The 27213-nt window shown below is 43.1% G+C and overlaps 1 protein-coding gene across 2 annotated transcripts in view; it reads left to right on the forward strand.

Annotated features, from left to right (window-relative positions):
* Mindy4b (MINDY family member 4B) overlaps positions 1-25349 on the forward strand; it is a 33423-nt gene extending 8074 nt beyond the window's left edge. For both annotated transcript variants that reach the window (XM_021159072.2, XM_085835346.1), the window contains exons 4-12: positions 1440-1559; positions 2248-2339; positions 4249-4414; positions 5009-5074; positions 8163-8233; positions 10244-10316; positions 10887-11048; positions 23580-23760; positions 25207-25349. In XM_021159072.2, the coding sequence (XP_021014731.2) occupies positions 1440-1559; positions 2248-2339; positions 4249-4414; positions 5009-5074; positions 8163-8233; positions 10244-10316; positions 10887-11048; positions 23580-23760; positions 25207-25349 (1074 nt within the window). The remainder of the gene's footprint in view (positions 1-1439; positions 1560-2247; positions 2340-4248; positions 4415-5008; positions 5075-8162; positions 8234-10243; positions 10317-10886; positions 11049-23579; positions 23761-25206) is intronic.
* Positions 25350-27213: the final 1864 nt, after the last annotated feature.

The following is a 27213-nucleotide window of genomic DNA, read 5'->3' on the forward strand; positions in this document are numbered from 1 at the left end:
TCCTTCTGCAACCCCAAGGGACCTGCTCTGTGCAGGGCTAGGATGGTATCAAGGCTCTGGACCAGCTGGGCTCCAGAGCCTGTTACTGTTCAGTAACTGACTCCAAGCATCTCTGCATGACATTTAAAGCCCTCTAGGATCAGGGCACAGTTTTTCCATTTCCAGTGTCTGCCCTTTGTGCCACCGTTTGCCCTCTTCCTCAGTTTCTCACTGATCCATCCCAGGACACCCTTGACATGAGGCTGTCTTCCTCTCTGTTCAGACTCTGATCCCAGACTGTGGGTTAGTACCTCTGCTCCTAGTGATGAGACATTAAATAACATACTATAGAGCTGTTAGCTAGAAGGAAGTTCTCCCCTTCTCCACCCTGGCAGGCCAGGGGACTAGACTGGTCAAGGGACTGACTATACTCAGCCACTCCTCTTCAAAACCTTTCACCCCTCCACTTAATGATACAAAACTGGGACACAGCAGCAGTCTCTAGCCATAATCCTTAGCACTGATCAACTTCTATTTTACTTCTTTGATGACACTTGACAAGTGATTTTTGCTTTTCACTGGCAGAAGGGGTACAAAGTGTGCTTTCGATACAAGCAATAATTAAATTACAAAAAGTAGCCTAATCTAGTGGAAATATTATTTGAGCAGTGATTTTTCACACAAAACAAAAGAAAACATAAAGATGGAAAGTATAGAATCAAAATGGGGGATGTATTAGAGGAATGGGTGCAGCAGCCCATTGTTTTTGCTAGCTTGGTGACAACAAGTGGCTCCCTTCTCTGCCTCAGGCCCACAATCTAGATAAAAGGAGGACACTAAACATCTTAGCTTTTTTTAAATTAAGTTTGGCTCATAACGTCAGAGGGTTTCATTCTATCTTGGTAGGGACATCATGGCAGAGCAAAGCAGTCAAGAAGCAAGGACCATGATAAAATACCTTGACAGAAAGAGCTCAAGGAGAAATTCCCTCATAGGTCTCACTGTGCTCAGAAGTATCTAGGAAAACATCCAAGATTCTTGGTGAATATCACTGAATCACTTACTATTGTACTAAGGACAGAATTAGGGTGTCCTGACTGTTTAATCACCTCCCTTGGACCAAGAGAGAAAAATCTCAAAGATTGGAGAAATAGGTATCACAGAGTCTTGGATGTTGGGGCAAAAGGCACAAGATCAGAGCAGTGGCACATGTTGGAGCTGGTTGACAGTGGAAAGGAGATACAGAGACAACAAGGCACACTGAATTCTCAGGGTAGTGTCCTAAGAGAACCTGATGTGAGAGTTGTGCCTAGGACAATGAAATCAGGAACTCAAGTCTGAGGCAAATCTGAACATAGATGAGAACAAAGCTGGATGTGTCCACCAAGAGGGGCATGTCCAGGAGGTACTGTCTCCAGCTAAATCCTTTACTTCACCGTGCTTTTCACCCCCTTTTTTAGATGTTGAAAAGAAGCCTCTTTGGAAATACGAACCAAGTCCTTGGCGGTGACTGGAGAAAGGCACATTTCAACTTCCACGATCCCTTCTCTGATCTGGCTTTTGCTTTACAAGTCAAAAAGGTGACCACAGGTTTAGTCATTTCCATTTCCTTATCCCATGCTGATCTGTGTTTCTTGGTGGATGCATGTGTCCAATCAAATGTAAAGATTAACATGTAACTATAAATGACAAAAGACTTTGTAAAGTTACCCAGTATTACTTAAATTCCAACGAAGTCCACATGCCTTACTCCTCCAACCCATCTTAGCTCTCGTGTGATTTCTCTATAATTTTCAAGCTCCCATAATGATTCCCAAGGCAGAAGGAAATCTACACACTCTTTCTGGATTGTTTAGAATATCAATAATTTGTGTCAGAAGTCGTTAGTCACACCTAAATTTCAGGCACTAGCCAACTGGTTTCCCGACTCCTTCCTATGTAAAAGTGCAGTATGAAGCAGGGCACAGTGGTGATGGAGGAAGAAGACCTTGACTTCTCAGGCACCAGGCTGAGAGCATGACAGAAAGCTGGTCATTGTGGAGTCTAGCTTGGTGATGGCACCCAGCCACAGCCTTCAGAGAAGGTGACAAAGAATAGTAGGGTCCCTTTGCTAAGCCCCAGGAGACACCAAGAAGGGAGGCTACAGAGAAGCACAAACAACAGCATCCAGTTCCAAGATCTACTTCCAGTACTCGTGGCCCTGAGGTTCCACTGGAATGTAAAGCCGACTCCAGCTTTCCTGCCCCAGTGTTCTTTTTCCCAACTCAGGGAGGTGCCCAGAGCATCCAGATGGCAGTACAAGGATCTATCATCAAATACTTACTGTTTACAAGGGAGGGGAAAGACTGCAGTCTTCACAGGTAAGAGGACTGTGCTTAGCACTTAAAAGAGTGGCTTAAGAACCTAGAATATGCTAAACAGTAACAATGAAATTCCCAGGTTGCTTCAGGAAGGATTTTTGCCCCTTAAGACAGAAATGGCTCGGGTTCTCCCAGAGGGCTGGGCTACACTGGGGAGGGCTCTCCTGATGTCCAGTTAATGCTCACCTGCAGACTGAGCTGGGCAGAGTCTATGTTCTACTGCAGACCACCTGCAGAGTCAAGTGGAGACACCAGGTTCCAGGCATGCTCATTTTCCCATATTATATGGGAAGGTCCAACCTAGCATCTCTAAGGAGACTCAAGCAGTGATGAAAAAAAATCTGTGCTGACATAGGACAATGCATTATACTGTATATAAAGAATCAGCTTAAATACTATTTAATTTATTCTTAGAATCTAACAAACCTCTTTCATGATACCTACATTAGATATTTAAAAAAAAATAAAAATCAGCAATAGGCATATATTTCCAGCAAGGTAAGGTATCACCCCAAACAGGAGATAGAGGTGAAATATAGGCTATGACCTTGAATAGCTATGTTCAGCGGAAGAAGAGCCTAGGATGTAAACTCCTTATGAAAGTGATTTATTAAGGGAATGCCCTCAGGAGACATCTATAATAGGGTGTGGAAGCAGGAAAATGAAGGAGATGCATGTAAGGAGGGCAGTGGTCACCAAACATATCAGGGAGAATCTAGGGCAAACCAGGGAATATGCTTTGCTCTTCAGCCTATCCACCTTCAACTGAGAGGCAGCGTTTCTGTACCTCCCACCCCAGCCAGTCATTGGCTATGGACCATCCAAAGAGAAAGCGCATCATTCTTAGTCACTTCTGGGCAAAGTGACTCAACTCCATTAGAAAATTTGAAAAGCTGGAGTCACAGGGAGCAGGACCCAAAGTAGACAGACGGTGGACATACCCTCCATGTGAGAACAGGAGATCCGAAACAAAAGATACATGCACAAGCACACAGCCTAACACACGGCCTAGGATAGCATACAACACTGAATAAATACAAACGAGTCTCTGCTATGGGATCCCTGCTCCGTGCAGCCTCCCCAAACCTTCTCTATTACAACTATCTTTCTGTTGTTCTGTCTGTGCTGGAGCTTTGCAGTTCTTCTGTCCCATCAAAGTGCTAGACAGAATATACAAACAACCAGTAGCCTCTGCTGGTGTTTCTTTATGAAAAGCACATGTTATAGTTTGAAAAAAATAAGCAGAGGGAAGATTGCTCCCACTTTCTAGAGTAGTTGGAGGCTCTCAGGGCACTGGGTTCAGTGTGATAGGAAAGAGCAGAGACTCAGGGCCCAGATGGCCTGGGTGCAGACCAGAGAGCTTTCATTGTAAAGGTGAGAGCCTAGAACAATTACACAACCTCTCTGTATCTCACTCTCCCCTCACCTCTAAGACGGGAACAAACCTAGTATTGCCATAGAGCAAGTCTGTGGATTACATGAGGTAATCCTCCTTAGGATGTGGCCAGGTAGAAAGGGAGGTTGCAAACCCTGAAGGTAGGTGTGCCTGAGGGAGGGAAACGTGCAGTGGGTACTTGGGTTCTATGGGGGAAGAGCTTTTGCAAAATGAACATCTGTGAGACCAAACTGCAGGGATTATTTCAGATTGTACTTGAAAAAAAAAATGACTGCGTTGTTTGGCAACGAGTACAGGGTGACCCATTTTGGAGTTCAGAGACAGACGACAAGGGTGTGCATAGGACAAGATAGGCTGGTGTTGCTCAGGAAAATAATAGGCTGCTGTGATGACTGTAGTTACAATCCAAGCAGAAAGATCAGACTTCCCTGCTCTACCCTCCCATGACTCCTGAGAGGGAAGTCAGTAGGCCCACACTCAGAGGCACTCATTCCCTCACCACCTGCATTGCAGTTTATGTAACCTGAGCCAGCGTGAGCAGGAACAGGCTCTAGCTGCTGTGCTGGCTGGCATCCTATGGGCTGCAGGAGAAGCTCAGAAAGCCATCGTCTGTTTTGTCACCAAAGACATCCACAGCACTTCGACTCTTGACTACTCCAGCAACAACTTCATTGAGAGGGTAAGTGCGCTCCAGCCGCTGTGTTGGCTGAAGAGCCAATGAAGCCTGAGTGTGCTCATGGTCATGGAAGTACAACCCCGAGTCAGGACCTGAATTAGCCAGAGACACCTTCTTCAGAGGACGCCAGCACCAAGGGGCTGTGAGGGATTGGAGCAGTGAAAATGGTGAATTTCTCCTAAAGTTCCCTCTAAGTGAGAGTATACTGCATTTAGGCTGGTGGTAACATGTACTGCTAAGCCTTGGGTTTGATAGGCTCCACCAAAAAAAAGAAAAAAGAAATCTACATCTCAAATCATCATTAACTGTATGTCTCTATCATAGAGGCGGCTAAACTCCATCAGGGGGAAATCTCTGTATGGTTTTGTTATTTGAGATATCACAGTGACTTAAAATTTGGGGGATGCAATAGGGATGCTGTCACCGCCCGGTTTTACCATGTGTGCTTTATGTGGCCTTGTGCTGGATGTCAGTTTTTAGCGATGTGATTTTGAAATGAAACAAAACCTCCCTTTAGGTAATAGCCATGAAATGATCTCCCTTCGAGGTGCCTTTCATCTTCCTTTGCATTTTTTATCTTCAATTCCCCATCTATAGCTCCAGCTGTTTGAATTCTCAGAGAAAGAAGCCACTGAGAAATTCGTCTATGATCATTTACAGTGTGTAAGTGTCTAAATGCTGAGGTAATTCCTTTATGTGGAGCTGATCTTACCGAGATCTTCATTCTTTTACAAAGCGCATTGCTAATGGTTCTTGTTAAGAAAACCAGGTCATTTTTTTGAAGGCTGAGGAAGGGCGGAATAAGAGACAGAGGAGCCTGCCTCTCCCTCCTCACAGCCTAGAAAGAGGCCAGATCACACAGACGCCATCCATGAACACCTCCTTTTCTTCAGCTAATCAATCCCAGAGAATAGCCCCTTTCAGGCCTTATACCGGGATTTCTTTTGAGGGAAGAAAAATGTTAAAGCAGGCTTATCTCATTTTATGAATAACAAACAGAAACAGAGGGAAACTAAGCTGTCTGCCAGACAGACGGGTCACACTGACTTAGGGCCTTGCAAAGCTTGCCCCCCTTCACCCCTTCTAACGGCATCTTCCACAGAGAATGCTTCTTCTCTGCCCTGGATAACGAGAGAACAAAGCAGTGGATAATAGTGGCAGAGGAGTCAAGGGGGTTCTTGGTTTTTAAGATTCTTCTTTCTAGAGAGGGCAGGAGAATGAACCACAATCTTCTGAAGAATTAGAAACCTACAGCTAAAGTAGAGGATAATTAGCAGGGTGGCCATGAAGCTGTAAGCTGCAGGGCATGTGGGCAGAAGTGTGATTTATAAAACTCATTGCAAAGGCAACACGAGGAGGAGAACCTAGGCATGGGTGCTTAAAACACACACTCATATGATTCTGGTTAAACTAATGTAGACAGGGTTATGGTCAGAGGATTTAAGCTGAGGCTACAAACATGTTTCGAAGTCAAAAACTAAGAATTGGGCAGGCCCACATAGAAAATGCTTAAGCCCATGAAGACTGTGCACTGCTGGTAGACAGGCATGCGAGCCAACCCGGAGTCAAGCCAACTCAAGCTGGCCATCACTGTAACCCCACTAAGGAGGAACAGGCAGCCTTTCTAGAGTGACAAGAAGCATCTCCTCAGGTAAGGCTGCCCGTTGTAATCAACAGACCTTAACCAAATCTACTTACCATCAATTACATCTGTCCCGTGTTCCATTTTATTTAGACAGAGATTTCAACATAGAGATCTGGGGGCTTCTTGTGGGCAGGAGGACCACTGCTGTCAGTTGAACTGCCCACCTGATTACTGCCAAAGAAAATGTTAAGGTCCTAGGCACTATCCCTCCACCCTGAAAACATACAGATTAAAGTTTCTAGGAGTGTAACCTTATTTGAAACTGAGTCTTTAAAGATGCATTCAAGTTCTAAAAAGGTCAGACTGAATCAGGGTGAGCTAGAATCCAATGGTTGATATTTGGTAAGAGGGAAATTTTTGAGAGAGGTCTGAGTAATGGGCCAGCAAGCCAACAATGCCAATGACGTCAGCAGGCAGTGTATGAAGATTTAGGGAAGGCCCTTTTCTAGGGCCTTCATAGAAAGCACTGCCGTACTCTGAACCTTGATTTCAAACTTCCACTTTCCAGAACTATGAAGATATGGATTGCTACTATTTTAGGACATTCAATTTTCTGATATAGTGTGACAGCAACCCTGGGAAATCAATACACTGTCTCACATGAGCTGAGCACGAGCCAGCACAGTGTTACAGCTCTTCACATCTGAATCTACACAAGCCAAAAATAATCAGGAAACTTCTTGTCAGGATTGTGGAACCCGAATTTGTCCCAGAAAAGATGGCGACGCCGAGCTCACCGTCTTCTGCATCTTCAGTTCACTGACAGGCTGCCAACCCCAAGGGATAAACTGTGTCGGCATGAGGGAGAGTCAGATCTGATAAAAACGGGGTGCCCATGGAACCCTGGACCCTGAGATGCAGAGTGGCTGTGGATTGATTGTACTGGTGGGCCTCACTAACCATAGTTAGTTAGTTAGGTTAACCTAGTTACCCAATACAAATGAAGAGGAGGAGTTAGGAGAGGTGTAAGGACAGAGTAAAGATAGGTCATGAATAAGACATGAGGGCAGATTTTAAGTTGGAAAAGGCTGGTCTCCATGAGAACCCAGATTATAGTCAGGTCAGTTGTGTCCATTAAAACCCATGCAGAGCGTGAACCGCTGGATAATAACTCAGTGCTGTTTTCAGCCAGCAAGCCAGTATGGTATTGTTATAGCAGCAATTAAGTAACTCATACATAACAGCTCCAGTTAGCCTCAATCCCCACCCTGCCCATTTCCCTTACACCCTGAAGAATGTTTATTTGAATTCCTGTCTGCCTCCTATGCCACTGAAACCTGTTCTCATGTCTGAGGGCTCTGTGCTCTCCCAGGTTACAGACAGACAGGTAGACATACTAATCCATGAAGAAAAATAAGCATGTCTTGATAAAAGCCTTTCTGCTGCCACACCTTAAACGAGGCTTTAGCCAACAAAGGGACTATTTGGCAGTGAGGAGAATACTGACAGAAAGCTAAGATAAGGCTAGCCCCTGAGAGGCTTGGATTTGGTCAATTGAGATATGATCCATGGGGTCACAAGTTAGTTACCTTTGAAAGTTCTAAGCAGAACATCTTTAAAGAGGGACAGTTTCTATGGATCTCAAATGCTCCAAGAATGAAGATGTGTACCACACACTAACCTTTGAATTCAAACTTTGCAACAAACCCCAGGGGTAAAAAAATTTAATATTTGATGAAAGTTGAAGACAAAACTATAACTAAAGAAGCTAATGGGTAAAACTGTCTTTGTGCACCAGTTCATGCACAATCAGAACTGCTTCCACGAGTGTCTGGCCCCTTCTGAGGTCAGTGGGGTAACTAGAGAAGACAAACCCACCAAAGGCAGGGCCAGGGAACACAGCTCAGTGTAGACCAAGGATCTTGCTAGGGAACAGACTATGCATCTTAGCTATGATTAGAAGGGAATCAATAAATACCACTAGAGGAAAGACAAGCTATGGTGAAGACTGAGAATGGAGGAGGAGGGCTTTTCTGAGACCTAAAACCCTGAAGTCACACCAGCACATATGCCATCTATCTGCAGTGCTGTTAAGCAAAGATCTCTCTCTCTCTCTCTCTCTCTCTCTCTCTCTCTCTCTCTCTCTCTCTCTCTTTCTCTCCATAGTTCAAAGGAGAAGGAAGTCATGGTGTCACCCTCTTCCTCTACAGCCTGGTCCTCTCCAGAACATTTGAGAGGTAAATGTTACAAACGTCCATGCAGGCATTGCCTACAGGAATGGGATCGCATAGATGTGGACTCTTGGGTGGGGAAATGTCCTCATCGAATATTTTATCCACTGCTAATTCTTCCATCAGGGTGTCTTTTTCTTAGTTGATGTCTAGTTACTGTCTATACTATGCAAAGTTTTATTCTTGGCACCATGGAAAAGTATGAGGAATAAAAGATGAAGCCCTGACCTTCTGGGGGTTCTACTCTGGGAAAGATGACAGATATGCCCAGAAATATTGGACAAATATTGCCCAGGCAGCATCTGATATCTCAAAGTGTCATAAAGATAAGGAGTCTTGGTGGACTGAGGAGGAAGGATCCTATAGGAAGCACAGGAAGTTTTATAGAAGAGGTAGGCTTTTTTTCTGGACTCTGAAAGAAATTCAAGATTTTGAGTCAGACAAGGGTTAGGGTCACCTAGAAGAGAAGAATACAAGACCTGAAACAGTGTTATAAAAAATTTGTCTTCTACAACATTCACATTTGTACGGGCTATGCTGTTACTTGGTTAGTACATTTATTTAAATCAGTCTGTATTTAAGTGTAGACCTGTTTCTAAACACTAGTATTCAAATTCTTTAAGTCATTTGCTATGATAAAGATGTAGTTGTCATGCCTTCACAGGCCTGTAAACCTAGCCACTCGGGAGACTGAGTCAGGGGGATGACAAGGTCAAGGTCTGCCTGGGTTACAGGTGAGTTTAAGGTCAGACTGGGCTACTTAATATGATTTTAATTCAAAATAAGGAATGAAGTGGGAGTTGTCCAGCTGGCAAGAAGTGTCAGCAGACAAAAGGCACTTGTCACCAAGCCCTCTGACCTGAGTGTGAGCCACAGAACCCAGAGTGTGAGAGAGAACAGATTCCCCACAAATTGTCTTCTGCCTTCCATATGTGTGTCATGGTTTTATCAAAATAAGTCTAGGGATATAGCTCAACAATAGAGCTTTTGACTGACATGTAGAAGGCCTAAGGTTCAACCCTAAGTATAATGACCAAAACCATGTATTTAAATAAATATGTCACTATGAACTCTGTATTTGTGTGTTTGTGTGTGTGTGTGTGTGTGTGTGTGTGTGTGTGTGTGTGTGTGTGTGTGTGTGTTGTGGTATATATACATGCATGCATGCTGAGGTTAGAACACAGGGTCTACAAACACTAGGCAAGCTCTACTCCTGAGCTACAACACCCAGACCTTTATAAAAAAAAGTCTCATTTTCATTTTTGAGGAATGCTCTTGCTAAATTGTCCATGTTGACCTCACCCTTGCTATTCTCCTGCCTCTGCCCCCCACATAGGTAGACTTATAGAACACACTGTGCCACCATGATTAGATATTAAGATGTTAAATGCTCAGATCTATAACACTTTCTCTTGTGCTGTATTTCGGAGACCACTATCCTCAGTTACACATTATCACCAAATCTTTAGGTGTCAAGTAGGAGGCACGCCCTCCAGTCTCATTAATAATTTGACTCAGGAACATGTACTGTTTCCATCTCAGCACACTTCACAGTTGACAACAGGAGTCACAGGCCACCTTATATAGTCAAGGGTTGGAGCCTCTAGACTCTGCTCTTTAAGCCAAGAAATGAAGTTGCAACCACTCTGGTGTGTACTTGATAAGCTTGTTCAGGTCTGCTTCAGGCCAACACTCTCTGGTGTGTGGTCATGTGTCACCACTGTCAGCCAAACATCTATCAGAGGATAAGCTAGCCACCTCACTAGTGAGCCCAGCATCCATCCAGAGCACACACAGGAACTGTGCTGTGTGGCCTGCCTGTGTCTTCATCCCCCTTCTTTACCATGTATCCCTTACCTTACCACCCAAAGCATAGCTTCCCCATCATCCCTGCATAGGCCTTAGTCCTACGAGATATAGAAGCATGAAGGACCTGTACAATGAGCTTGTTACTGATATATTTCCTGATAGGATCACTGTGCTGACAAAGATGCTGACAGCTTCCTTGTTCTGCAGGCTCCAGAAGGACTTGGATACCACCACCACTCATCTCTTGCAATCTCAAGCTGGAGGCGTCTTGTGCAGGCAGGTAGGTGGGAAGACTTTGTAGATTCTGAATCAGGCTTGTTTTCTCCTCTAAGAAAACCTGATCACGCTGTCTTTGAAAGATAACACATTATTACCAGACCTTACCGTCTTCTGGTTTCTGCCACCCTTCCTAGAAAAACCCTGAAAGCCTAAGATCTTGGAAACAGGAGATATCTTGCCAAGACTCCCTAATATCTGGCCAGAACAAATAGCATTAAACATTTTAGCTCTGTGCTTCCTAACTTACAACAATGGAGACCTCTATTAAAACAAATACTAGAGAAGAAAAGCCAAGAGACTTCCTTCTATAAAATTCATAGCACACATATGCTCTGTTGGTATAGCTGCATTCTTTACCAGTAAAAAACAAACAAACAAACAAAAGCAAAATAAGCATTTTAAATGATATTATTGCCTTTTTGTGCTGAGGGTTGAATCTAGGCCCTTAGGCTTAATAGGCAAGTTCTCTACTACTGAGCTACATCCCTGGCCATTTCTGTAATTTTTTAAAAGGAAAAAGTCTTCATTCCATTGCTACCTAATGTAAATATTAACGAAATATCCAATCTAGGCAGTTCTAAACTTGATTTTGACTGGGAGAGCAAGTCCAAATGTCTTCAATGGCTATGAAGAAGGCAGGTCTGAGCAATCGTTGCATGGAGTCCTGGCCCGAAGCGACATTGGCTACTTGCAGTGGAGTAAGGACACGTCTGAGGGTTACCACCTCTCACAGGTTAGTGTGTCTTGACTCTTAACCCTCTAACCAGAATGCAAGCATTTGACCATTTTTCAAAGTTTCTATATCGATTAAATCCTGCACCTTTTTTCCCTTTTGGTGCCATTGGGTCTAAATAGAAACATCTGAGTCTCTGTTCTTCACACTATATTTTACATATTTTAATGCCTTACAAAGTATATATAAAATGAAAACCACGTATGAAAACATTTACTGAAAAACAATATTTGAAATACACAGATAGATGGAAGGTTCCTTTCATGCCCAGGTAGCCACAACCTCCTTCTCTGAAATATTGCCAGCTAGAACCTATAACCCGAATCCTTTATTTATGCAAATGAGTATACATAGACTTCCTGTTCCTGAACACTTTAAAAAACATAGAATGGGGGCCCCACTGATAATATATCTGTCACAAAGATTTTTCAGCTCAGGGGATAAACAACTTCTGATAGACAGAAAATAATCAATGTACAAGCAGAGAATAAGGACCAGAAAGTGAAGGGGCAAACAGTTTCCCCAAACCATGAACCAAAGTTTCGTAGAGGTTTTCATTCTAACATGGCCAACTCAGTGGAAAGCTGCACTTCTCTGAATTAACCTTGACACCACCTGGAAGGCAGTTCCCTCTGATGGAGGCTCCCTTGCCTGTCCCTCCTAACCCTGGTGGCAAGCAAGGGCCTTTCTAGGCCCCTATCCTATGTGTCAGTTCTCCTGTTCCTGCTAGATACCCTTCATGTGCACAGAATTTCTCACAAGGTGTGTTCACAAGGTGTGCCTTGCCTACCTCTCTGCCTGTGTTTAGATACTATGCATATTATTCACAAACCCAGAATCTCATCCATGTGTCTGGATGACATCAGGAAATTAGCATCAGGCCATGACAGGCTGCTAACTTTTACACACAAACAAGTTGTGAAAGTTTCCTCGTTTTTCCTTAAGTGTATAATCCAGGTCCATCAGATAAAATGTGAGAAATACCAAATAAACTAAGAGAAATTAGCCCAACTGCATCATCCAGTGGTCTGTCTTTTTCAGAAACACTTCCTTCTCTTTTCCTTCCTCGTGTGTAATCCCATGTTACTCTCATAGACTCTTTTTTACATTTATCTTTATATGGTAATGAGAATCTGGCCATTAGTGAATTCAAGGGCTGCAAAGAACCCCCACTACATGAATAGTAAAGGCTAAACTTTGGTACATCCTGGATGAGAACAGATGGGTTGTGAGCATAAAGTCCCTAATCACATTTTCTAGAAATTTGGGAGGTTACATTGGACGTACTATGTGGAATAAATAAAACTCAGGCATGCGTAAGGATTATTTTTATTTATCTTGCCTTTCTGGTAGCCAGACATAAGTCACTGCATGCCTATGGTCTCACATTCTGTATCTCTCAGAACTCAGCAATGTGCCAAGATTCTGTTTGTCTACTTCTGTTTGCTGGGTTGATGTCACTGCTAACCAGTATTTATCATTTGTGTTATTATACAACAGCAATTCTCAACCTGTGAGACATGACCCCTGGAGGGGGGATGGTCAAATGACCCTTTCACTGGGTGCATTTAAGAGCAGCGGAAAACACAGATATTTACATTATGATTCATAACAGTAGCAAAATTATAGTTATAAAGTAGCAACCACCGCAACAAAAAAAGTGTATGGTTGGGAGTTGCCACAACATCCGGAATTGTACTAAAGGTTGGCAGTATTAGGAAGTTGAGAACCACTGTTCTAGAATAATCAGCATGCGCCCCATGTGGTCCACATAGGGCTCATTTTTGTACCTCGACCCAGATCCTTCCAACTTAAGTGCTGCTGAGTGACCCTAGCTGACTGACACAGTAGAACACTACTCCTTGTCACCTGCCACAAGTCTTGTACGTCCAGAGATTGTGGGGATTAAGATTCATGATTCTGTCTGCTTCATACTGATCCTCTTGCTCAGAGGTCAGGAGAGGCTCAGCAGTCACCAGCTCAGGTTAAATGATTGGGCAGGTCCTGCCTCTGCGGAGGTCTCCAATGTCTGTGGATTTCTGGGTAGGATTATTTTCTATCACTATAGGATACCTTGCCTTGGTAGCAAGGCTTCCAAATATGGGAGGGGTTGCTCACTGCTGGACTGTGGCATGGGAAGAAACTTTTAAAATGAACATTTATGCATTTAACTGTATACAAGGGAAAAGCAACTGCTTGGTTTATATCACCACTGCAATAAAGGTTACAAGCAATCTTAAAGTAGAGTTGATTTAAGGAAAGGCATCAGTAGTGGTACAGATGATGTAGGGGCAGGGTACAGTTTATAACCCCCCCTACAGTACTGTGAAAGAATTTTGCAATAATAGATGAAGCACTAAAATTATTGTCACTTTTATGTTCCACCCCTTGGGACTTGATCTAGTTTATTTTTCCAGTTTTGTCTAAAGCCACTCAGAAAGCTCTGGGAACTCTCCATGCCTGGATCATCCCCAGACATCACCAACTGCATAAGTAAAGCACTCATATTGTCAAACAGAGCTGCACATTCAGTTTTTAACAAGAGTCACTGCCTTTTCATTTTGCATGGGGTCCTAAAAATGAAAGGCCATTTTTGACTCCCAAATAGACTTACTTCATCTGCGGAATGCTAGACGCTTGACCTTAATTAAAATTTACAGGTGATCCTAACGGTCAACAAGGGCTAGAAACCTCTGTCCCAAGTAAGACTTTTCAGCTTGAGACACTATGAATATTTGTCAATCAATGGTTGTAGGGTTATGCTGTATGCTGCAAGCTCTTGGGCAGCACCCACTAGATGCAAGCTACCCTACCACCGGCAAGACATCCCAAAACATTTGCAGACATTTCCAAATGTCCCTCTTGGGTGGTGAGGATAGAATTGTCCCTAAAATGAAAATCACGATTCTAAAGGAAGGATGAAATTAAATAAACTCCTTTGGCTCAGTGATTAAATCCACCGTGTGTGGAACTGAGGAACCAGGTGTTTCAACGGAACCTTCAAGAAGCTGCATAGGCCTGTCTGATCCGTGCTGACGAGGTGGACAGCCTTTTGTTCCCTTGTGACATTTTCGAGGCTTTGGGAACAAGCTGCAGGCTTTATCTGAGGCTAAAATGGAACAGGTGTTTGTGAAGCAGCTGCTAAGCTGCTCGGAAGAAAAGGACCACATCAGACAAAATGCCGCCACGATGGGGTGAAGCATGCAGAGTCGGAGTCAGGGATTCACAGGGATCCCACCCTAAACCAAGCTCTAAAGAAAATTACCTACAGAGCCTAAAATATCCTCTAATGGGAAGAGGATGTTTGCGAGGAACTTAAAGGCAGTTGAGAGCCCACAGCACATGTGGGAAAATGAGAGCTTTCCTGCTGGGAAGAGGACACGATGTGGGAGAACACGGGGCCATCATCCAAAGGCGAGATTGCCAATTGGAAGTAGGGCAGAGGCTAGAGACTGCCTGGGGTCACTTTAAAAATCTACATAGAAATCAAATCGAAAATGCTTCCAGCTTTTGGGAAAGTGACTAATGTGGCTTTTCATCCTTCTTTCTTGGACTCAGCGTCCTCTTCCCCTGGGAGATGTCTGTGAATGTGCCCTCGGTGAAAATTGCCAGAAATTGTACACTAATGGATTGAAACCCTGAGGACGTTCATGCTGATGTTTCTGTCATGCACTCAGAGTTCAGGTTTTTCTTTTTCTTTTAAACGTATTATGGAGCAGCTACAGACAGACATTTGTCTTACTTAAGCTTTTGAAATGTGGTATATAAAATACACACATACACAGTGGATTTCATCTGGTTTTTTGTTTGTTGGGTTTTTTTTTTTAACTCTTTCCATATCATCCTGCTACGTAGGACAAAAGCAATTCTCAGCTCATAAAGCATGGACTCACACTTACACTCACACTTACATGTGCGCCCCTCACTACTCATGACAGATGTCAGTTACACTTAGGCTTCACTCACTGAGGTGCTGACAGCTGTGGGCAGAGAGCACCTACTTTTGCCAAACTCCTTATCAGCAATGGATACTATCTATGATGCCTTATTCCACTAGCAACTCAAAGCTACAATCTTAAATCCAGTTTGTTGCTTGGCCATTCCATTAAAGGGTTAGAAAGGTCAGAGGGAGATAGAGGAACTTGCCCAAAGTCTTGACTAGTTACATGTCAGAGTCCCATTCTAGCTAGACTCAAAGCTCACAGTGTCTGCTGTACCATGTCAGTCATTTTCCAATAGATTATAAATATATAAATTCTGTTCTTGGAATTCTATGCGATAATTAGCACTTTAAAATCAATTATAAATGCAAACTGACCTAACACAGCCTTTAGCATTTGCTAAGGATGCACTGTTGGTGGTCTGCAACATTTTAGACAGTGGCAAGGATTGCTTTGTTTGGGTTTTGGTATTTTTTTTTTGAGTCAGGGTTTCTTTGTGTAGCCCTGGATGTCCCAGAAGTCACTTTGTAGACTAGGATGGCCTTGAACTCACAGAGATTCACTTGCCTCTGCTTCCTGAGTGCTAGGACTAAACACATGTTCCATGGCCGCCCAACGTAAGGGTTTTGCTGTATGACAGTTGAGTAGTTTAAAGCTAAAGCTGTCATGAGCGTATGTTGATAGGAATCACAGTACTTGGCGGATGCTTTCTGAAGTGTTTGCTCCTAGAAAGGCAGATAACGTTTATCAGGTATCCATACTTTTCGCCCTTATTGGAATAAGCTCAATGGTGCCTAGAGATGTGTTGTACAAGTACCTTTGTGCTGATTGCAGCAGACTCTGAAGTCAAATGCTTCACAGCATCGTATCCTGGGATGGAAACACCTCACAGAGCAGACATTGGCTTGAGAGGAGAAGGTTTCAGAATACTGGTACATGCGCAGCTGGCTTGGAGAGACGCCACAGCCAGGGCCCTTCCTTTCGGCTCCAAGCCATGGGAACACTGTGTGAGACCCAGAGATGCCCTATAAAGTGCTCTCAGGGCATCTGCTGTACCCTAGCCAGGGTGGGTACAATAGATTTGAATAGTATGTGTACACACTGATGAGAAGAACCTAAGGAAAAAAAAAAAAAAAAAACGGTTTCTAAGTTTAGAAGGCAACGTGCATGCCGCCCGAGAGCTGGGTTCTGTGACTACTGTAAACCCCATTCAGTAGCTCCGCCTTTGTCTTCCCCAAGTCAATCTTTTCTTACTCTGTGATAAAACTGCAGAGATTGCAAAAAAAAACCACACATCTTTCTGTCCCAATGTCACAGCTCAGTGGGTGAGCTTTAAAAAGGAAGAAAAGATGGTGTTCTCATCAGATGACATGGCAAGCCCCCTAGAGCCTACCAGACTGACAGTTCCTGCAGGAAGCAGCCAGCTACCCATGAGGCGAGGCACTATTTTGAAGCCTCCCTGTTACTTTTCTATTTGAAGGTACAGGTTTGAGTGTGAGGCTCCAATACCTAAGTGAGAACATAAAGCAGTTTGAGTCTAACACCATCTGGAAAGCCTTAGGAGGTGCACGTTATCGTCACACCTGCCAGTGGGAAGAAAAGTCAACTCCGGTTTTTAGAAGGGAATGAAGTCATTTAGGTCTCTCCAGAATCGTTCCCACAGCAGCCCTGGCAGCGCCTACTTCCATCCCCAGTGGTGTCCTCTGCTCTCTTTACATCTTCCCCTTGGAGAGGCTGATGAGAAGAAATCCAACTTTGAAAATACCTAATGAAACGGCACTCGCTACACTCTGCCACTAAGTCACCAAGGTTACACCCCGCAAGCATGATCCAATTTGTCTTTACAACATACCTGCAAACTCTGCCAGAGAAGTTGCATTAACTGTGTGTTTCAGGTGGCAGAGAGGAAAGCCACACCATTGACAGCACTGGAATTGTCACCAGGGCTCAATGAAGAAGGCACACCGTTGTTTACACCTTTCCCCCACTCTCATTACCAACCTGGGGCCCTGGGACTTGCAATATTAAGCTCATTATGCAAAGGTGCTTTCTAAGCACTGTTGTACCGGTGGCATGGGAAAGAAAATCGACAGACTCAATATGTGTTCTCTAGATGGACTCTGTGTCCATCTTTCCTGTCCTTACCATTTTACATTGGCTTAAAGGAAGGTTTGTGTTACAGAGGTTGCCATAGCTGCAGGTTAATACTGAAACAACTGAGCTTATTACACAATACGTGACCCTAAGAAGAAAGGTATTTTATTTATAGTACCACTGTATCACAATTTAATTTCCTTTTTTACCATGGCAACGTGCACAAGTTCAGAATTGGTGGAATCTCACCGATAAAATATATTTAGAATCCTGCAAAGGGGGAGGGGGAGTTGGTAAACCACGTCTGTCTAAAAAAACAATTAAAATGCTTAAACCGGGACATTTCAGTCAAACGGCCATGTGCTGTGCCAAAGTGGGGACAGGAGTTGGGGTGAAAGCTGACAGGGCTCAACCAAAAGGTGCTTTGTTTTATTTTTACAGGATTTACTGTCTTCAAACTTGAGGGTCACACCTTTGCCTCAAGCCAGGTTCAGCCACCTGTCCTCAATAATCCAGTTAAAAGAGCTAAATTAACAGTGGGAAACACAAAAGAGAGAGTTATTCATTGGTCACGTTGGAATAAGAGCCAGGGAGATCCAGCAACTGCCCCAAGCCCAGCTTTGGGTCCTGAACTGAGATCAAAGTTTAAATAGTGGGCCAAGGATGTGCACATATCAACAGTCCTGGGCAACGAACGGGTGGTCCTGCCTGCCATCCACCTGTCACTGTCTGGGCTCCAGTCTTATCCTGTAAGGTGGTCAGAGGACACATTGTTAGAACTACTTGAAACCTCTATCCAGGAGTTCAATTTCTCCCTTGGCTGGGGCCTTTTCTTTCTCCCAGCATGAGATTCTTGGGGAACATCTCGTTTGTTTAGGGTTCATTGTTTTACTAGTCTGATCGTCACATAGAGAGTCACAAATGTCTCTTTAGAAGATCTTCATTTCTGCCTGACCAGTTACGTTACTTTAAACCAGCTGTTTTCTCAATGGCAATCTTCAGGCTCATCTCCTGACTTGTTACCCAAAGTGCCACCAGCGTCGTTCAGGGTTCTACTGCAATCTCTGCAGGGAGGAAACACTGCCTGCTCAGGGTGAAATCTGCTCGCTGTGCCACTCAGAAGTGACGAAGTAGCTTTGAGCTCAGGAAAAAATAGCAGTTGAATTTCTGCATAAAGGAACACGATGGGGTGCGGTGTCAGCACCAGGGTAGGTGTATGCATGAGGGGCAGTAGAATTTTTACAAATGTTCTATGAAAAATATTTTATAAGTAAATATTATCCATATACCTATATATGAATATTATCCCTTCATCCAAAATTTATAGGGGTTTTCATTGATTTTTAAATCAATCATAAGATCTATTTGAAACAGCATTTAATCTCCTAGTTACTTTATTCCATTAATAATTACATGGTCCACTTGAATATTATAATACATGCTAACAATCTCTAACTCTAAGATATTGAGTATCTCACCTTCAAACCAGGGACAAGTCTACACTGGCTACATGAAAAGAGAAACAGCCCCTTTGTGTCAAGCACACAAGGAACAAATGGCACTTAAAAGGCAGGGGGCCAGGTCATGAGATTGAGGCCAGCCTTGGGTTGCATAGCAAGTTTGAGATTATGAGCCAAACCTGTATATCATATTTTCATTACATATCATCTTAGTCCAAGCAGGAACTATTGTAAGAAGGCCTAGAAAAGCGTGTGTTTGGTTTAACTCATGGATAATTACAAACTTATTTACAACTTGGGGGAAATGTTTCTGAAACTAACCCTAAGGCTGTTTCTCTCTGGCTGTAGCTAGTGTAGACTTGCCCCTGGTTTGAAGGTGAGATACTCAATGCCTTAATTAGTTACTACCCGTGATGAAACACCTGACCAAAGTAACTTGCAGAGGAATGGGTTTACTTGGCTTACGCTTCCACACCAGAGTTCATCACCAAAGGAACTCGGGACAGGAACTCAAGCAGGGCAGGAACGTGGAGGCAGGAGCTGATGCAGAGGCCATGGAGGGGTGCTGCTTGCTGGTTTGCTTCTCATGGCTTGCTCAGCCTGCTTGCTTATAATCCAGGACCACCAGCCCAAGGATGGCCAATGGGCTGGGCCCTCCCACATCAATCACTAATTAAGAAAGTGCCCTACAGGCTTGCCTACAGACTGATCTTAATTCCTTCCTCTCAGATGACTTTAGCTTGTGTCAAGTTGACATAAAACTGGCCAGCACACCCAGGTTACCTTTAGGTCAGAGACACTAATTCTAGTGCAGATAGAAGAGTACCTCCTATGAGTGGGTCCTGGCTGGATGCTAGGGGGCGTGTCCTTTCTAAACTATTAACTGGAACGAACCTCGCTTTGTGTTAAGGATGACAGTACAGATTTTCTAGGCAACGAAAAGTGAAACCCTTGAAGACAAAAGTACCTCTGGTTCACTCACAACTGAAGAATTTAAAGAGAATGAAGGAGTTTAAATAGAACTACTGAGGGGGAAAGTGGCATGTTATTACCCTGTAACACTTGGCTTTATAACACATAATGATCTTCCAAAGTTTGCTTTCCTATAGAACAGAGTTGGTTCCTGAACAGACAGCTCAACCCCAAGGGCTAAAAAAAAAAAAAAAAGGCCTGAATGGGCAACATCGGCCCCTCCCATTCCAGGAGCACAGCAAGCCCAGAGGCCACTTGCTCTTTCCAACTTTGTGCAGAAGTCATGGTGTTTTCCAAGTAGCTCACTTTTATCTTTTTAAGTAGGAAAAAAAAAACCAGCAAAGAAGATAATTTGGATGCTTTGTTGTTGTCCTCCTGTTCTTCTTGTTTTGAGGCACTGTCTGGCTCTATAGCGCAGGTTAGCCTAGTACTTACTGTGCAGCTCAGGCTGACCTTGAACTCGTGACCCTCCTGCCTCCAGCTCATGAGTATTATAATTATAACTTGATGTGGCACCATATCAAGTTAAAAACATCATTCTTAATATTTAAAAGTCCTGATGATGGAAAACTATTTTTGAAAAAAAAATGTGTTTTCATGCCTTTGAAAAAAATGATAGACATCATTTATAAAATGCATTACAATCTACCGAAGGTGTGTGGTCACCACCAGCAGTTTATACTACCCAAAGGCCTGACTCAGATCGAATCAGGTTCTTGAGCACAACTGTGCAGCTCTGCAGAAGCTGTACATGAGATCGGGAGATGCTGAGGTTCTCTATCCCACGATTAGGATTAGATATTAGGAAGCTATGCAAGGGCATACTTACTTTTACTATCCAAAAATTATGTCCTTGGAAACTTTCTAAAGATATTTTGATTGATTCCACTGGAGGAAGGCCAACCTACTAGAGGCCACATGCTTAAAGAAAATTGACTGTTCCTCCCCCAGAAGCCATCAGCTGTCAATCGCTGCTCAGTTAGGGGCAAGGGCTCGTGAGCTCCTCCCTGCTGTAATGTTGACTGGCTTGATCTTTAGCACATCTTTTCTAGGCAACGCCCACTTCTTTGAGTTGGTTTGTGCAGCGGTGCTGTCATGCCAGGAGACATAGTTTCAGTGGAACCCTGCCTGACCTCTGGCTCTGCTTCCCAGAAGGTCCCTGAGCCTTGGCTGTGGGAGTGGTACAGATGTCCCATTTATGGCTGAGCATTCCAGTGACACTTATTTTCTGCACTTTGATAAGTTGGGAGTATTTGTATTAACCATTGTCCGCTGCATGAAGAACCTTCTCTGGTGCCATCTGAGATCTGCATGTCTGTGAGTACAGAGATATGAATTTACATGACAGTTTGTCCATTCAACAAAACAATAGCATTTGGTTGACTCCAGAGCTGTCTAGCTCCCAACCAAATGTTCTTGGCTAGTTTTAAAGTACCAAGCATGTGTTTCCTCCCATGGAGCAGGCCTTAAGTCCTATGAGAAAGTGGTTATTTAATCCCATAACAATCATGCTACTGTTATATCCATGAGATATCTTGCTACGTGGGTCATTATTAAAGTGCACAGGTTCAAATCTAGGTAAAAATGTTAATGACTCTCACACCCCACCAGAAGCCTAGATAATACCTCTCAATTCTATAAAAGCTAACCATCAGGGAGAAAGCTTTCTGGTCAGTTCTAACTTGATTTTTTTTTCATGTCCTATGACCAAAGTCTGTAGTGTCTTCAAGAAATAGGCTCTTACCATCAACTTTTAGTGGGTTTCCAAGAGTAATTGTAATAGCATACACACATATGGATATATATTATAAAATAGGTTTCCATATGGAAATTTTCAAACATCCCTAGTCATTCCTTGTCTACACCCTCCTATCCTACCCTTGAATCTCTCTCCCCACCTAAATCTGCCTCCCCATGCTTCCCCCTTTCCGGTTCATACTGCCTCTGGTCTCCTCCTTTCCCTTTCTAGTTTCCTGGATTCTACATGTACTCCAAGCTACCTCAATAATCTTGAATGGAAGGTTTCTCAGAAACAGTAATATAGTTGTACTACAAGTATCTAGTCAGCTCCCAAATATTTTCTCGAAGGTCTGAATGCCAGTCTACCCGGATACTGTCTGAGACCCCTGAAAGAGTTGTTTTCAAGAACCCTGACAGATTCTCCCAATACCCCTTCATGTCTGAAGCCCAGCAATGGATACAATCCTTTTTCATAACTTTGACCACTAATCTGTGCTGCCTCTGTAGCCCCTGGAAACACATCCATCTCCACAGACAAAGACCTGATGATGCTTAACTAACTTGGACAAGACCTTTGAACTTTTAATGAAGCTAAGACTTCACCATATCATGTTGATTCAAATCTTACACTCTCTTAGGACAAACCCCCAGAAACTTCCTTGTTTTGTTCCAGACTAGACATGGTAGCTCCGTATGGTCCCTATGTCTCTGACCTTTGGCTTCAATTGCCCTCTCAACTACATTTCAAATGTTCTTCAGATCCTAAAGGACTGAGTTGGTCCATGATCCCCCTGAACTGCTGTGGTATTTATTTAGTAATGGCTGCTCATAGAAGCATCTGTCTGGTTCTAGAAAAGAAATGGTTTGAGACATGATGAAAAAGAAAAAGACTTAAAAACCAAGTCATTAAAACCTGAAAGAGAGTGTCCCAGGGCTGGCTGTCTTGGGAAGACACTTTGGATGGTTTTCCTAGACACCCCCTTTTCTGAAACCTCTGTATCTGGTGCCTGAATTTTTAGCTGAATTGTCGAATTTGTCTTCTCTAAAATCAAACAAGTTCAAGTCTTGATGATGCTTCAGCATGGATGCCAGACAATCCGTTACCCACAGGGCCATTCAAAGAGGCAAGCAGGCATTTATTTGTGTACCAGCCAACCTCCCCTTCATGACTTCTCCCCACCGTGCCCTGACAGAACAATTATGGTAGGTAGAACAGTGCTAACACAAACCCACTCAGCCTTAAGAGAAGATCTTCAGCCCAAACACCCAATATTGCCCTTGCTGCTCTATCAAGTATGAATGTGGGAACAAACAAGTTGGGGACATTGTGAGAATCATTTGGCTTCACACCATAGAAATGGAAACTTTCTAGGCCATCAATCTGTTAGTGTCATGGTCTATTGGACTGTTACTATGTCACAACTGCTATCAACCTCTAGAGGATCCATCTTACCACTTAAAGCAAGCAACCAAAATCAACCATGTCCCTCATAACAGAGTTGTTGCCCTGTAAACTCCAGAGCCAAGCATTGACCAATAAGAACTGCCATGCTCAGTCCATTATTTGCATAGCAGAAAGCCGGAAGGAACCAAAAGGAGAACAGCTCCCATATATGAAGAGGATCAGTCCATTATCTTGTGTGTCAGGTCATTCTAGCGCTGTTCTGCCCACTACCACTGCATTAAGCTTATGCTTTTCTTCTTTCATCTAATTTGGATGAATTCTGCACTGTTCACAATTCCATCCCATCATGGTAATATGAAACCAAAATACTCTGCTGTATGTATGTCTTCACCAATAATCTACATACTAGCTCACAGGTATATGTGCGCACAAGTGTTTCCCACATTTCCTAGAATTTTTTTTCTCTAGTATATATGGTTCGTGTTACCAGAAACTTGGCATCTGCTGTGTGAAGCATTGCCTGACCTTGGAAATTACACTGGGAACAATCACACTAGCCAATGAGACAGACAGAACTGGCATTCTCGTTTTCTACATCTACGTCTATATTTATATTTCAGCTTACATTATCACACTGTAAAGCCAAGCTGGAGAATCTTCACCTTCTCTCTAAGGCCACTGCATTTTAAAAAGCACAATCCATTCAGAGCAAAGTGAGGCATTACCACTCTCAAACCATTTGTAAGTACAAATTCATTCTCCATCAAGTCTCAATTTTGAATATTATACCACATACAAGGACCTGAAAGCTACGTGTGCAATAGGAAGCTCAGAACTTCTTTTTAAACAGAATGAATCGGCCTCTTTCACTACCCTGAAAGATCTAGATGTACATCTGCATTCTCCTTTCTCCTTCCAGGTGGGCAGCATGCTGAAGACTCCTACATTTCCTATTTGGCTGTGCAACATCAACGGAAATTACAGCATCCTTTTCTGCACAAATAGGCAGCTCTTATCAGACTGGAAAATGGAGCGTGTCTTTGATCTGCACTTTTACAGTGGCCAGCCCTCACAGAAAAAGCCTGTACATCTTACAATAGGTGAGTACTTAAGACTCCCAAGTGTGTGCTTTAATGCACCCTGAGATATAGCTGTCCTTGTTTAACAGCTGTGTGGTTATTCATGCTACTACTGCAAGAACTGCTTAGACTTGGTTTTGGAAGTGAAGCTCCTGCCTAGGTCTAAATCCATTGTCATGTGTGGCTTTAAAATGGAGACATTGTGTGTGTGTGTGTGTGTGTGTGTGTGTGTGTGTGTGTGCTTGTGTGCACATGTGTTAGCACTAGAAATAACATGGAAAAATAAATACATTTTAGATAAAATAAAAAATAAAGGTTAAAGAGTCAAATCCCCAGAAATTCTTCCCCAAGCCTCACCCCTACCCCCAGGAAAGGCATGGCAATGAAAAGGAGACACAAAGTCCCACTGGCCAGTTCTGTACCCAGGCAAACACAAGACAATCACCCACCGACAGAAGCAGCTCAAGTGAGAATGAATTTTTGTTCAAATTAATTCAAAAGGCATTTTTGAGGGGAAAGCTATGAGCCAGATGCCAGGATGGACACTAGCAAACCCACAGGGACAGGAAGACCATTTTTGTCTTTATTACAACTCCAGTGCCTTAAGCTAATGAGAAAACCTTAAGAGGTCTCTAAATACCTCTGACCAGATGCTGAGAGTGGACACAAGACTTCCATCAGCAACCTTGGCCCCAGTTTTATGGTTTTGTCAAAGACTGACTTTGCATTTAGCACCATAACCCAGGGGCGGGGGGAGTCCTCTATTTTTTTCTTTTATCATGAGAAATGCATATTAGCTCATTTAATTTAGTGTGACATTGGCCACGTGTTCTTTAATATCTATTACCACTCTTATTTCACCTTACCTGTGAGCTAAGCATCACCCCCTTCTCTCCCCGCCCCTGCCCCCCACCGCTTACAAACATCCCACACATTCTGTTCTGAGTACTGTGTTGAGACTGTATGTAACAGTAGCATTAAATTCCCAATAGCCATATGAAGCAGGTACTCGAGGATCTATTCTTAGTTGTATAGTTGCTATATTTGGCTGATAAATGAATCAAGGGAGTACAGCAATGGTATTTTAAATACTCTCTCAAATGTTATCTGGCTCATACCAGACAAACCTAGGCCTTGAAAACAAGTTCTAGATTCCCTCTACCTCAAAATAAGTGCCTCTTCTTAAAAAATGATGGATCGTCCTTTCATTTGTTTTCCTGGTAATATCAGTGACAAATACCTATGTTTGCATCACGTTGCATTAAATGACATGAATATTCTTGTCCCAACACAAAGCTACTACAGACCTATTTTGTATGGGTATTTTAATACATTGCCTGCAAGAATCCATTCACTTAGCCAGGGCCCTGGGCCAGCACCTCACCCCTTGTGTCTTCTCCCCATATGCTGGCTTTGTTAGAAAAAAGACAGTAGACCTGGATGTCAATGCTACTGTTCTATCCTCAGATACCCACTCCCACCACTGGGAAGGGGAGCACCATGAAGATAAATATGGATCAGGAAGACGGTTTTCTTCACTGGAAATGGTGATCAGAACCAAATGGAGAGAGGCTACCATCAACTGGAATGGAACTATTCCCTTTTTCTAAAAAGAAAACTAGAAACGAGTCTGAGGGGTCTGAACAAATGGGATGAAAATGTACAGCCCAGGGATGGGCATTTAATTCCTACATTCCTCTTTCGTGAGCCCCACTGAAAAATACCACTGGCAGTTTCCTATTCTTTCTCTATTCTGTGCCTTTACAGTCATCATCAGTGCTGTCGAGAACGAGTTTTTATCTCAGGGTCTGAGTAGTGATTCCTTCATTTAATTCGGAAGAGAAAATCCTGCCTCTTTTCTTCATGTTTTCCAAATCGCTCTTTTTCTGAGGCTTCACTAAGACTGAAGGCTCACATCCATTTGAGGATGAAGTCATAGGAGTGCATCACCGGCTTTTAGCCATGGCAACAGCTCAAGTCTCCTCAAGCCTTCCTGGTACAGGCAGTGTTCCTCTCCAAGGACACACCTCACATGGTCACATTAGCTGATTCTTTGCAGTAAAGTAGCAAAGAGGCTTCCTCCTACTGGGAGAGTGGGAAGGGGTGGTGCCCCGTGGGCGAGGAGCTCTGGCAGGTGCTCAGACTACCCAAGCAGTCATAGCATCAGGCAGAAAGAGACATTCTTCCTACCAGTATTCTAGCTGCTTCTTTCTCCTAAGCTAGATATAAATAATAATAACATAAACAGAGACAGTCTTACTCCTGCATAAAAATATTCTGCAAAAATACAGTCTCTTCTCATCTCAGTGTTCCATGAAGTAAACATCCTTTAAAGAATGTGATCTTTCTCTCTTGTGCTAAATATCCGCACATTTTCTGAAGAGGTGCACATACTAGACACATATTCTTTCTAGAAGATGTACCGGGGAAGCATCTGGACATTTCCCACCCCCACAGCTTATCTGCTGCCTCACTAATTTGGGGCTTTGGGTGTGGAGACCAAAGGTCAGATTCCAAAGAACAGCTGGTCTGCACTCAGGGTCCATGTTAATTTATTAAACACCTTTTCATTTGGCTCAAGAATAGTATTATAATCTGAAATGAGTGTGGAAGACAAAGGTTCAAAGTGAATAATAACTTGTGTCAACAGAGGAAGCCCATTGCTTTGGCTCAGGTGGACCTGGTGGACGGTGATGGTATCTTTATCATGGGCACTTTCACCGAGAATTTTAAATAGATCAGACAAGTGGAACCCTACAAACCCTGGTCTCCTTTGGGCTTGGCTACATTGTGTTTTGTGGGAGTTTGGGGGTCTAAAACGAATTTCAGTTTGTTTTAGGAGTATTACCTTGTGTCTTTGGGGTTGATAACTGTGCTTGAATGCAAACCATGAAGCACTCTGTCAGGTAGCACTCAGTCCCAGAGATACTGCCAAGTCTCAATCAATGAGAACATTCTTTTGGCACAAGAACTGTCTAGGGCCTGGTCCTTGAGGAGTCCATGACTTTCTAAGATCAACTGTGGTCCCTCCTGTATGATTGAGTACAGGTACACTTGCTACACAAATTCAGGGCTCTGCAGAAGGAAGAAGAAGTGGGTTATTGATGAGAAAACCCCAGCAACTCTTGCCCGAAGCACAGAGCTCCTTACAGCAGCATGAAAACAGCCCAAGTGTTCTATCCCCATTCCTACCTTTTTTTATTCTTTTTTTTCATAGTCTTTGAAATTTTACCTTGTTAATAGCTATGTTAGCTTGCCATGTTTCATACGTTGTAATTTATGTTAAATTATTCCTGAGACAAAATTCTATTAATAAAAAAAACAACAGTGAAGGAAAGATTAAGTTCTCATGTTTATATGAAACGATAATAATTGTTTTACATAAAGGTATTCTTCACTTTGCATGTCATGTCAATATTCTACGTGAGTTTTTATTTTATCTTGAAGTGAAGCACCCACTCATATTTGGATTTA

Source organism: Mus caroli, unplaced genomic scaffold (assembly GCF_978045245.1).
Source record: "Mus caroli unplaced genomic scaffold, Mus_caroli_1 scaffold_3, whole genome shotgun sequence".
Taxonomy (NCBI): domain Eukaryota; kingdom Metazoa; phylum Chordata; class Mammalia; order Rodentia; family Muridae; genus Mus; species Mus caroli.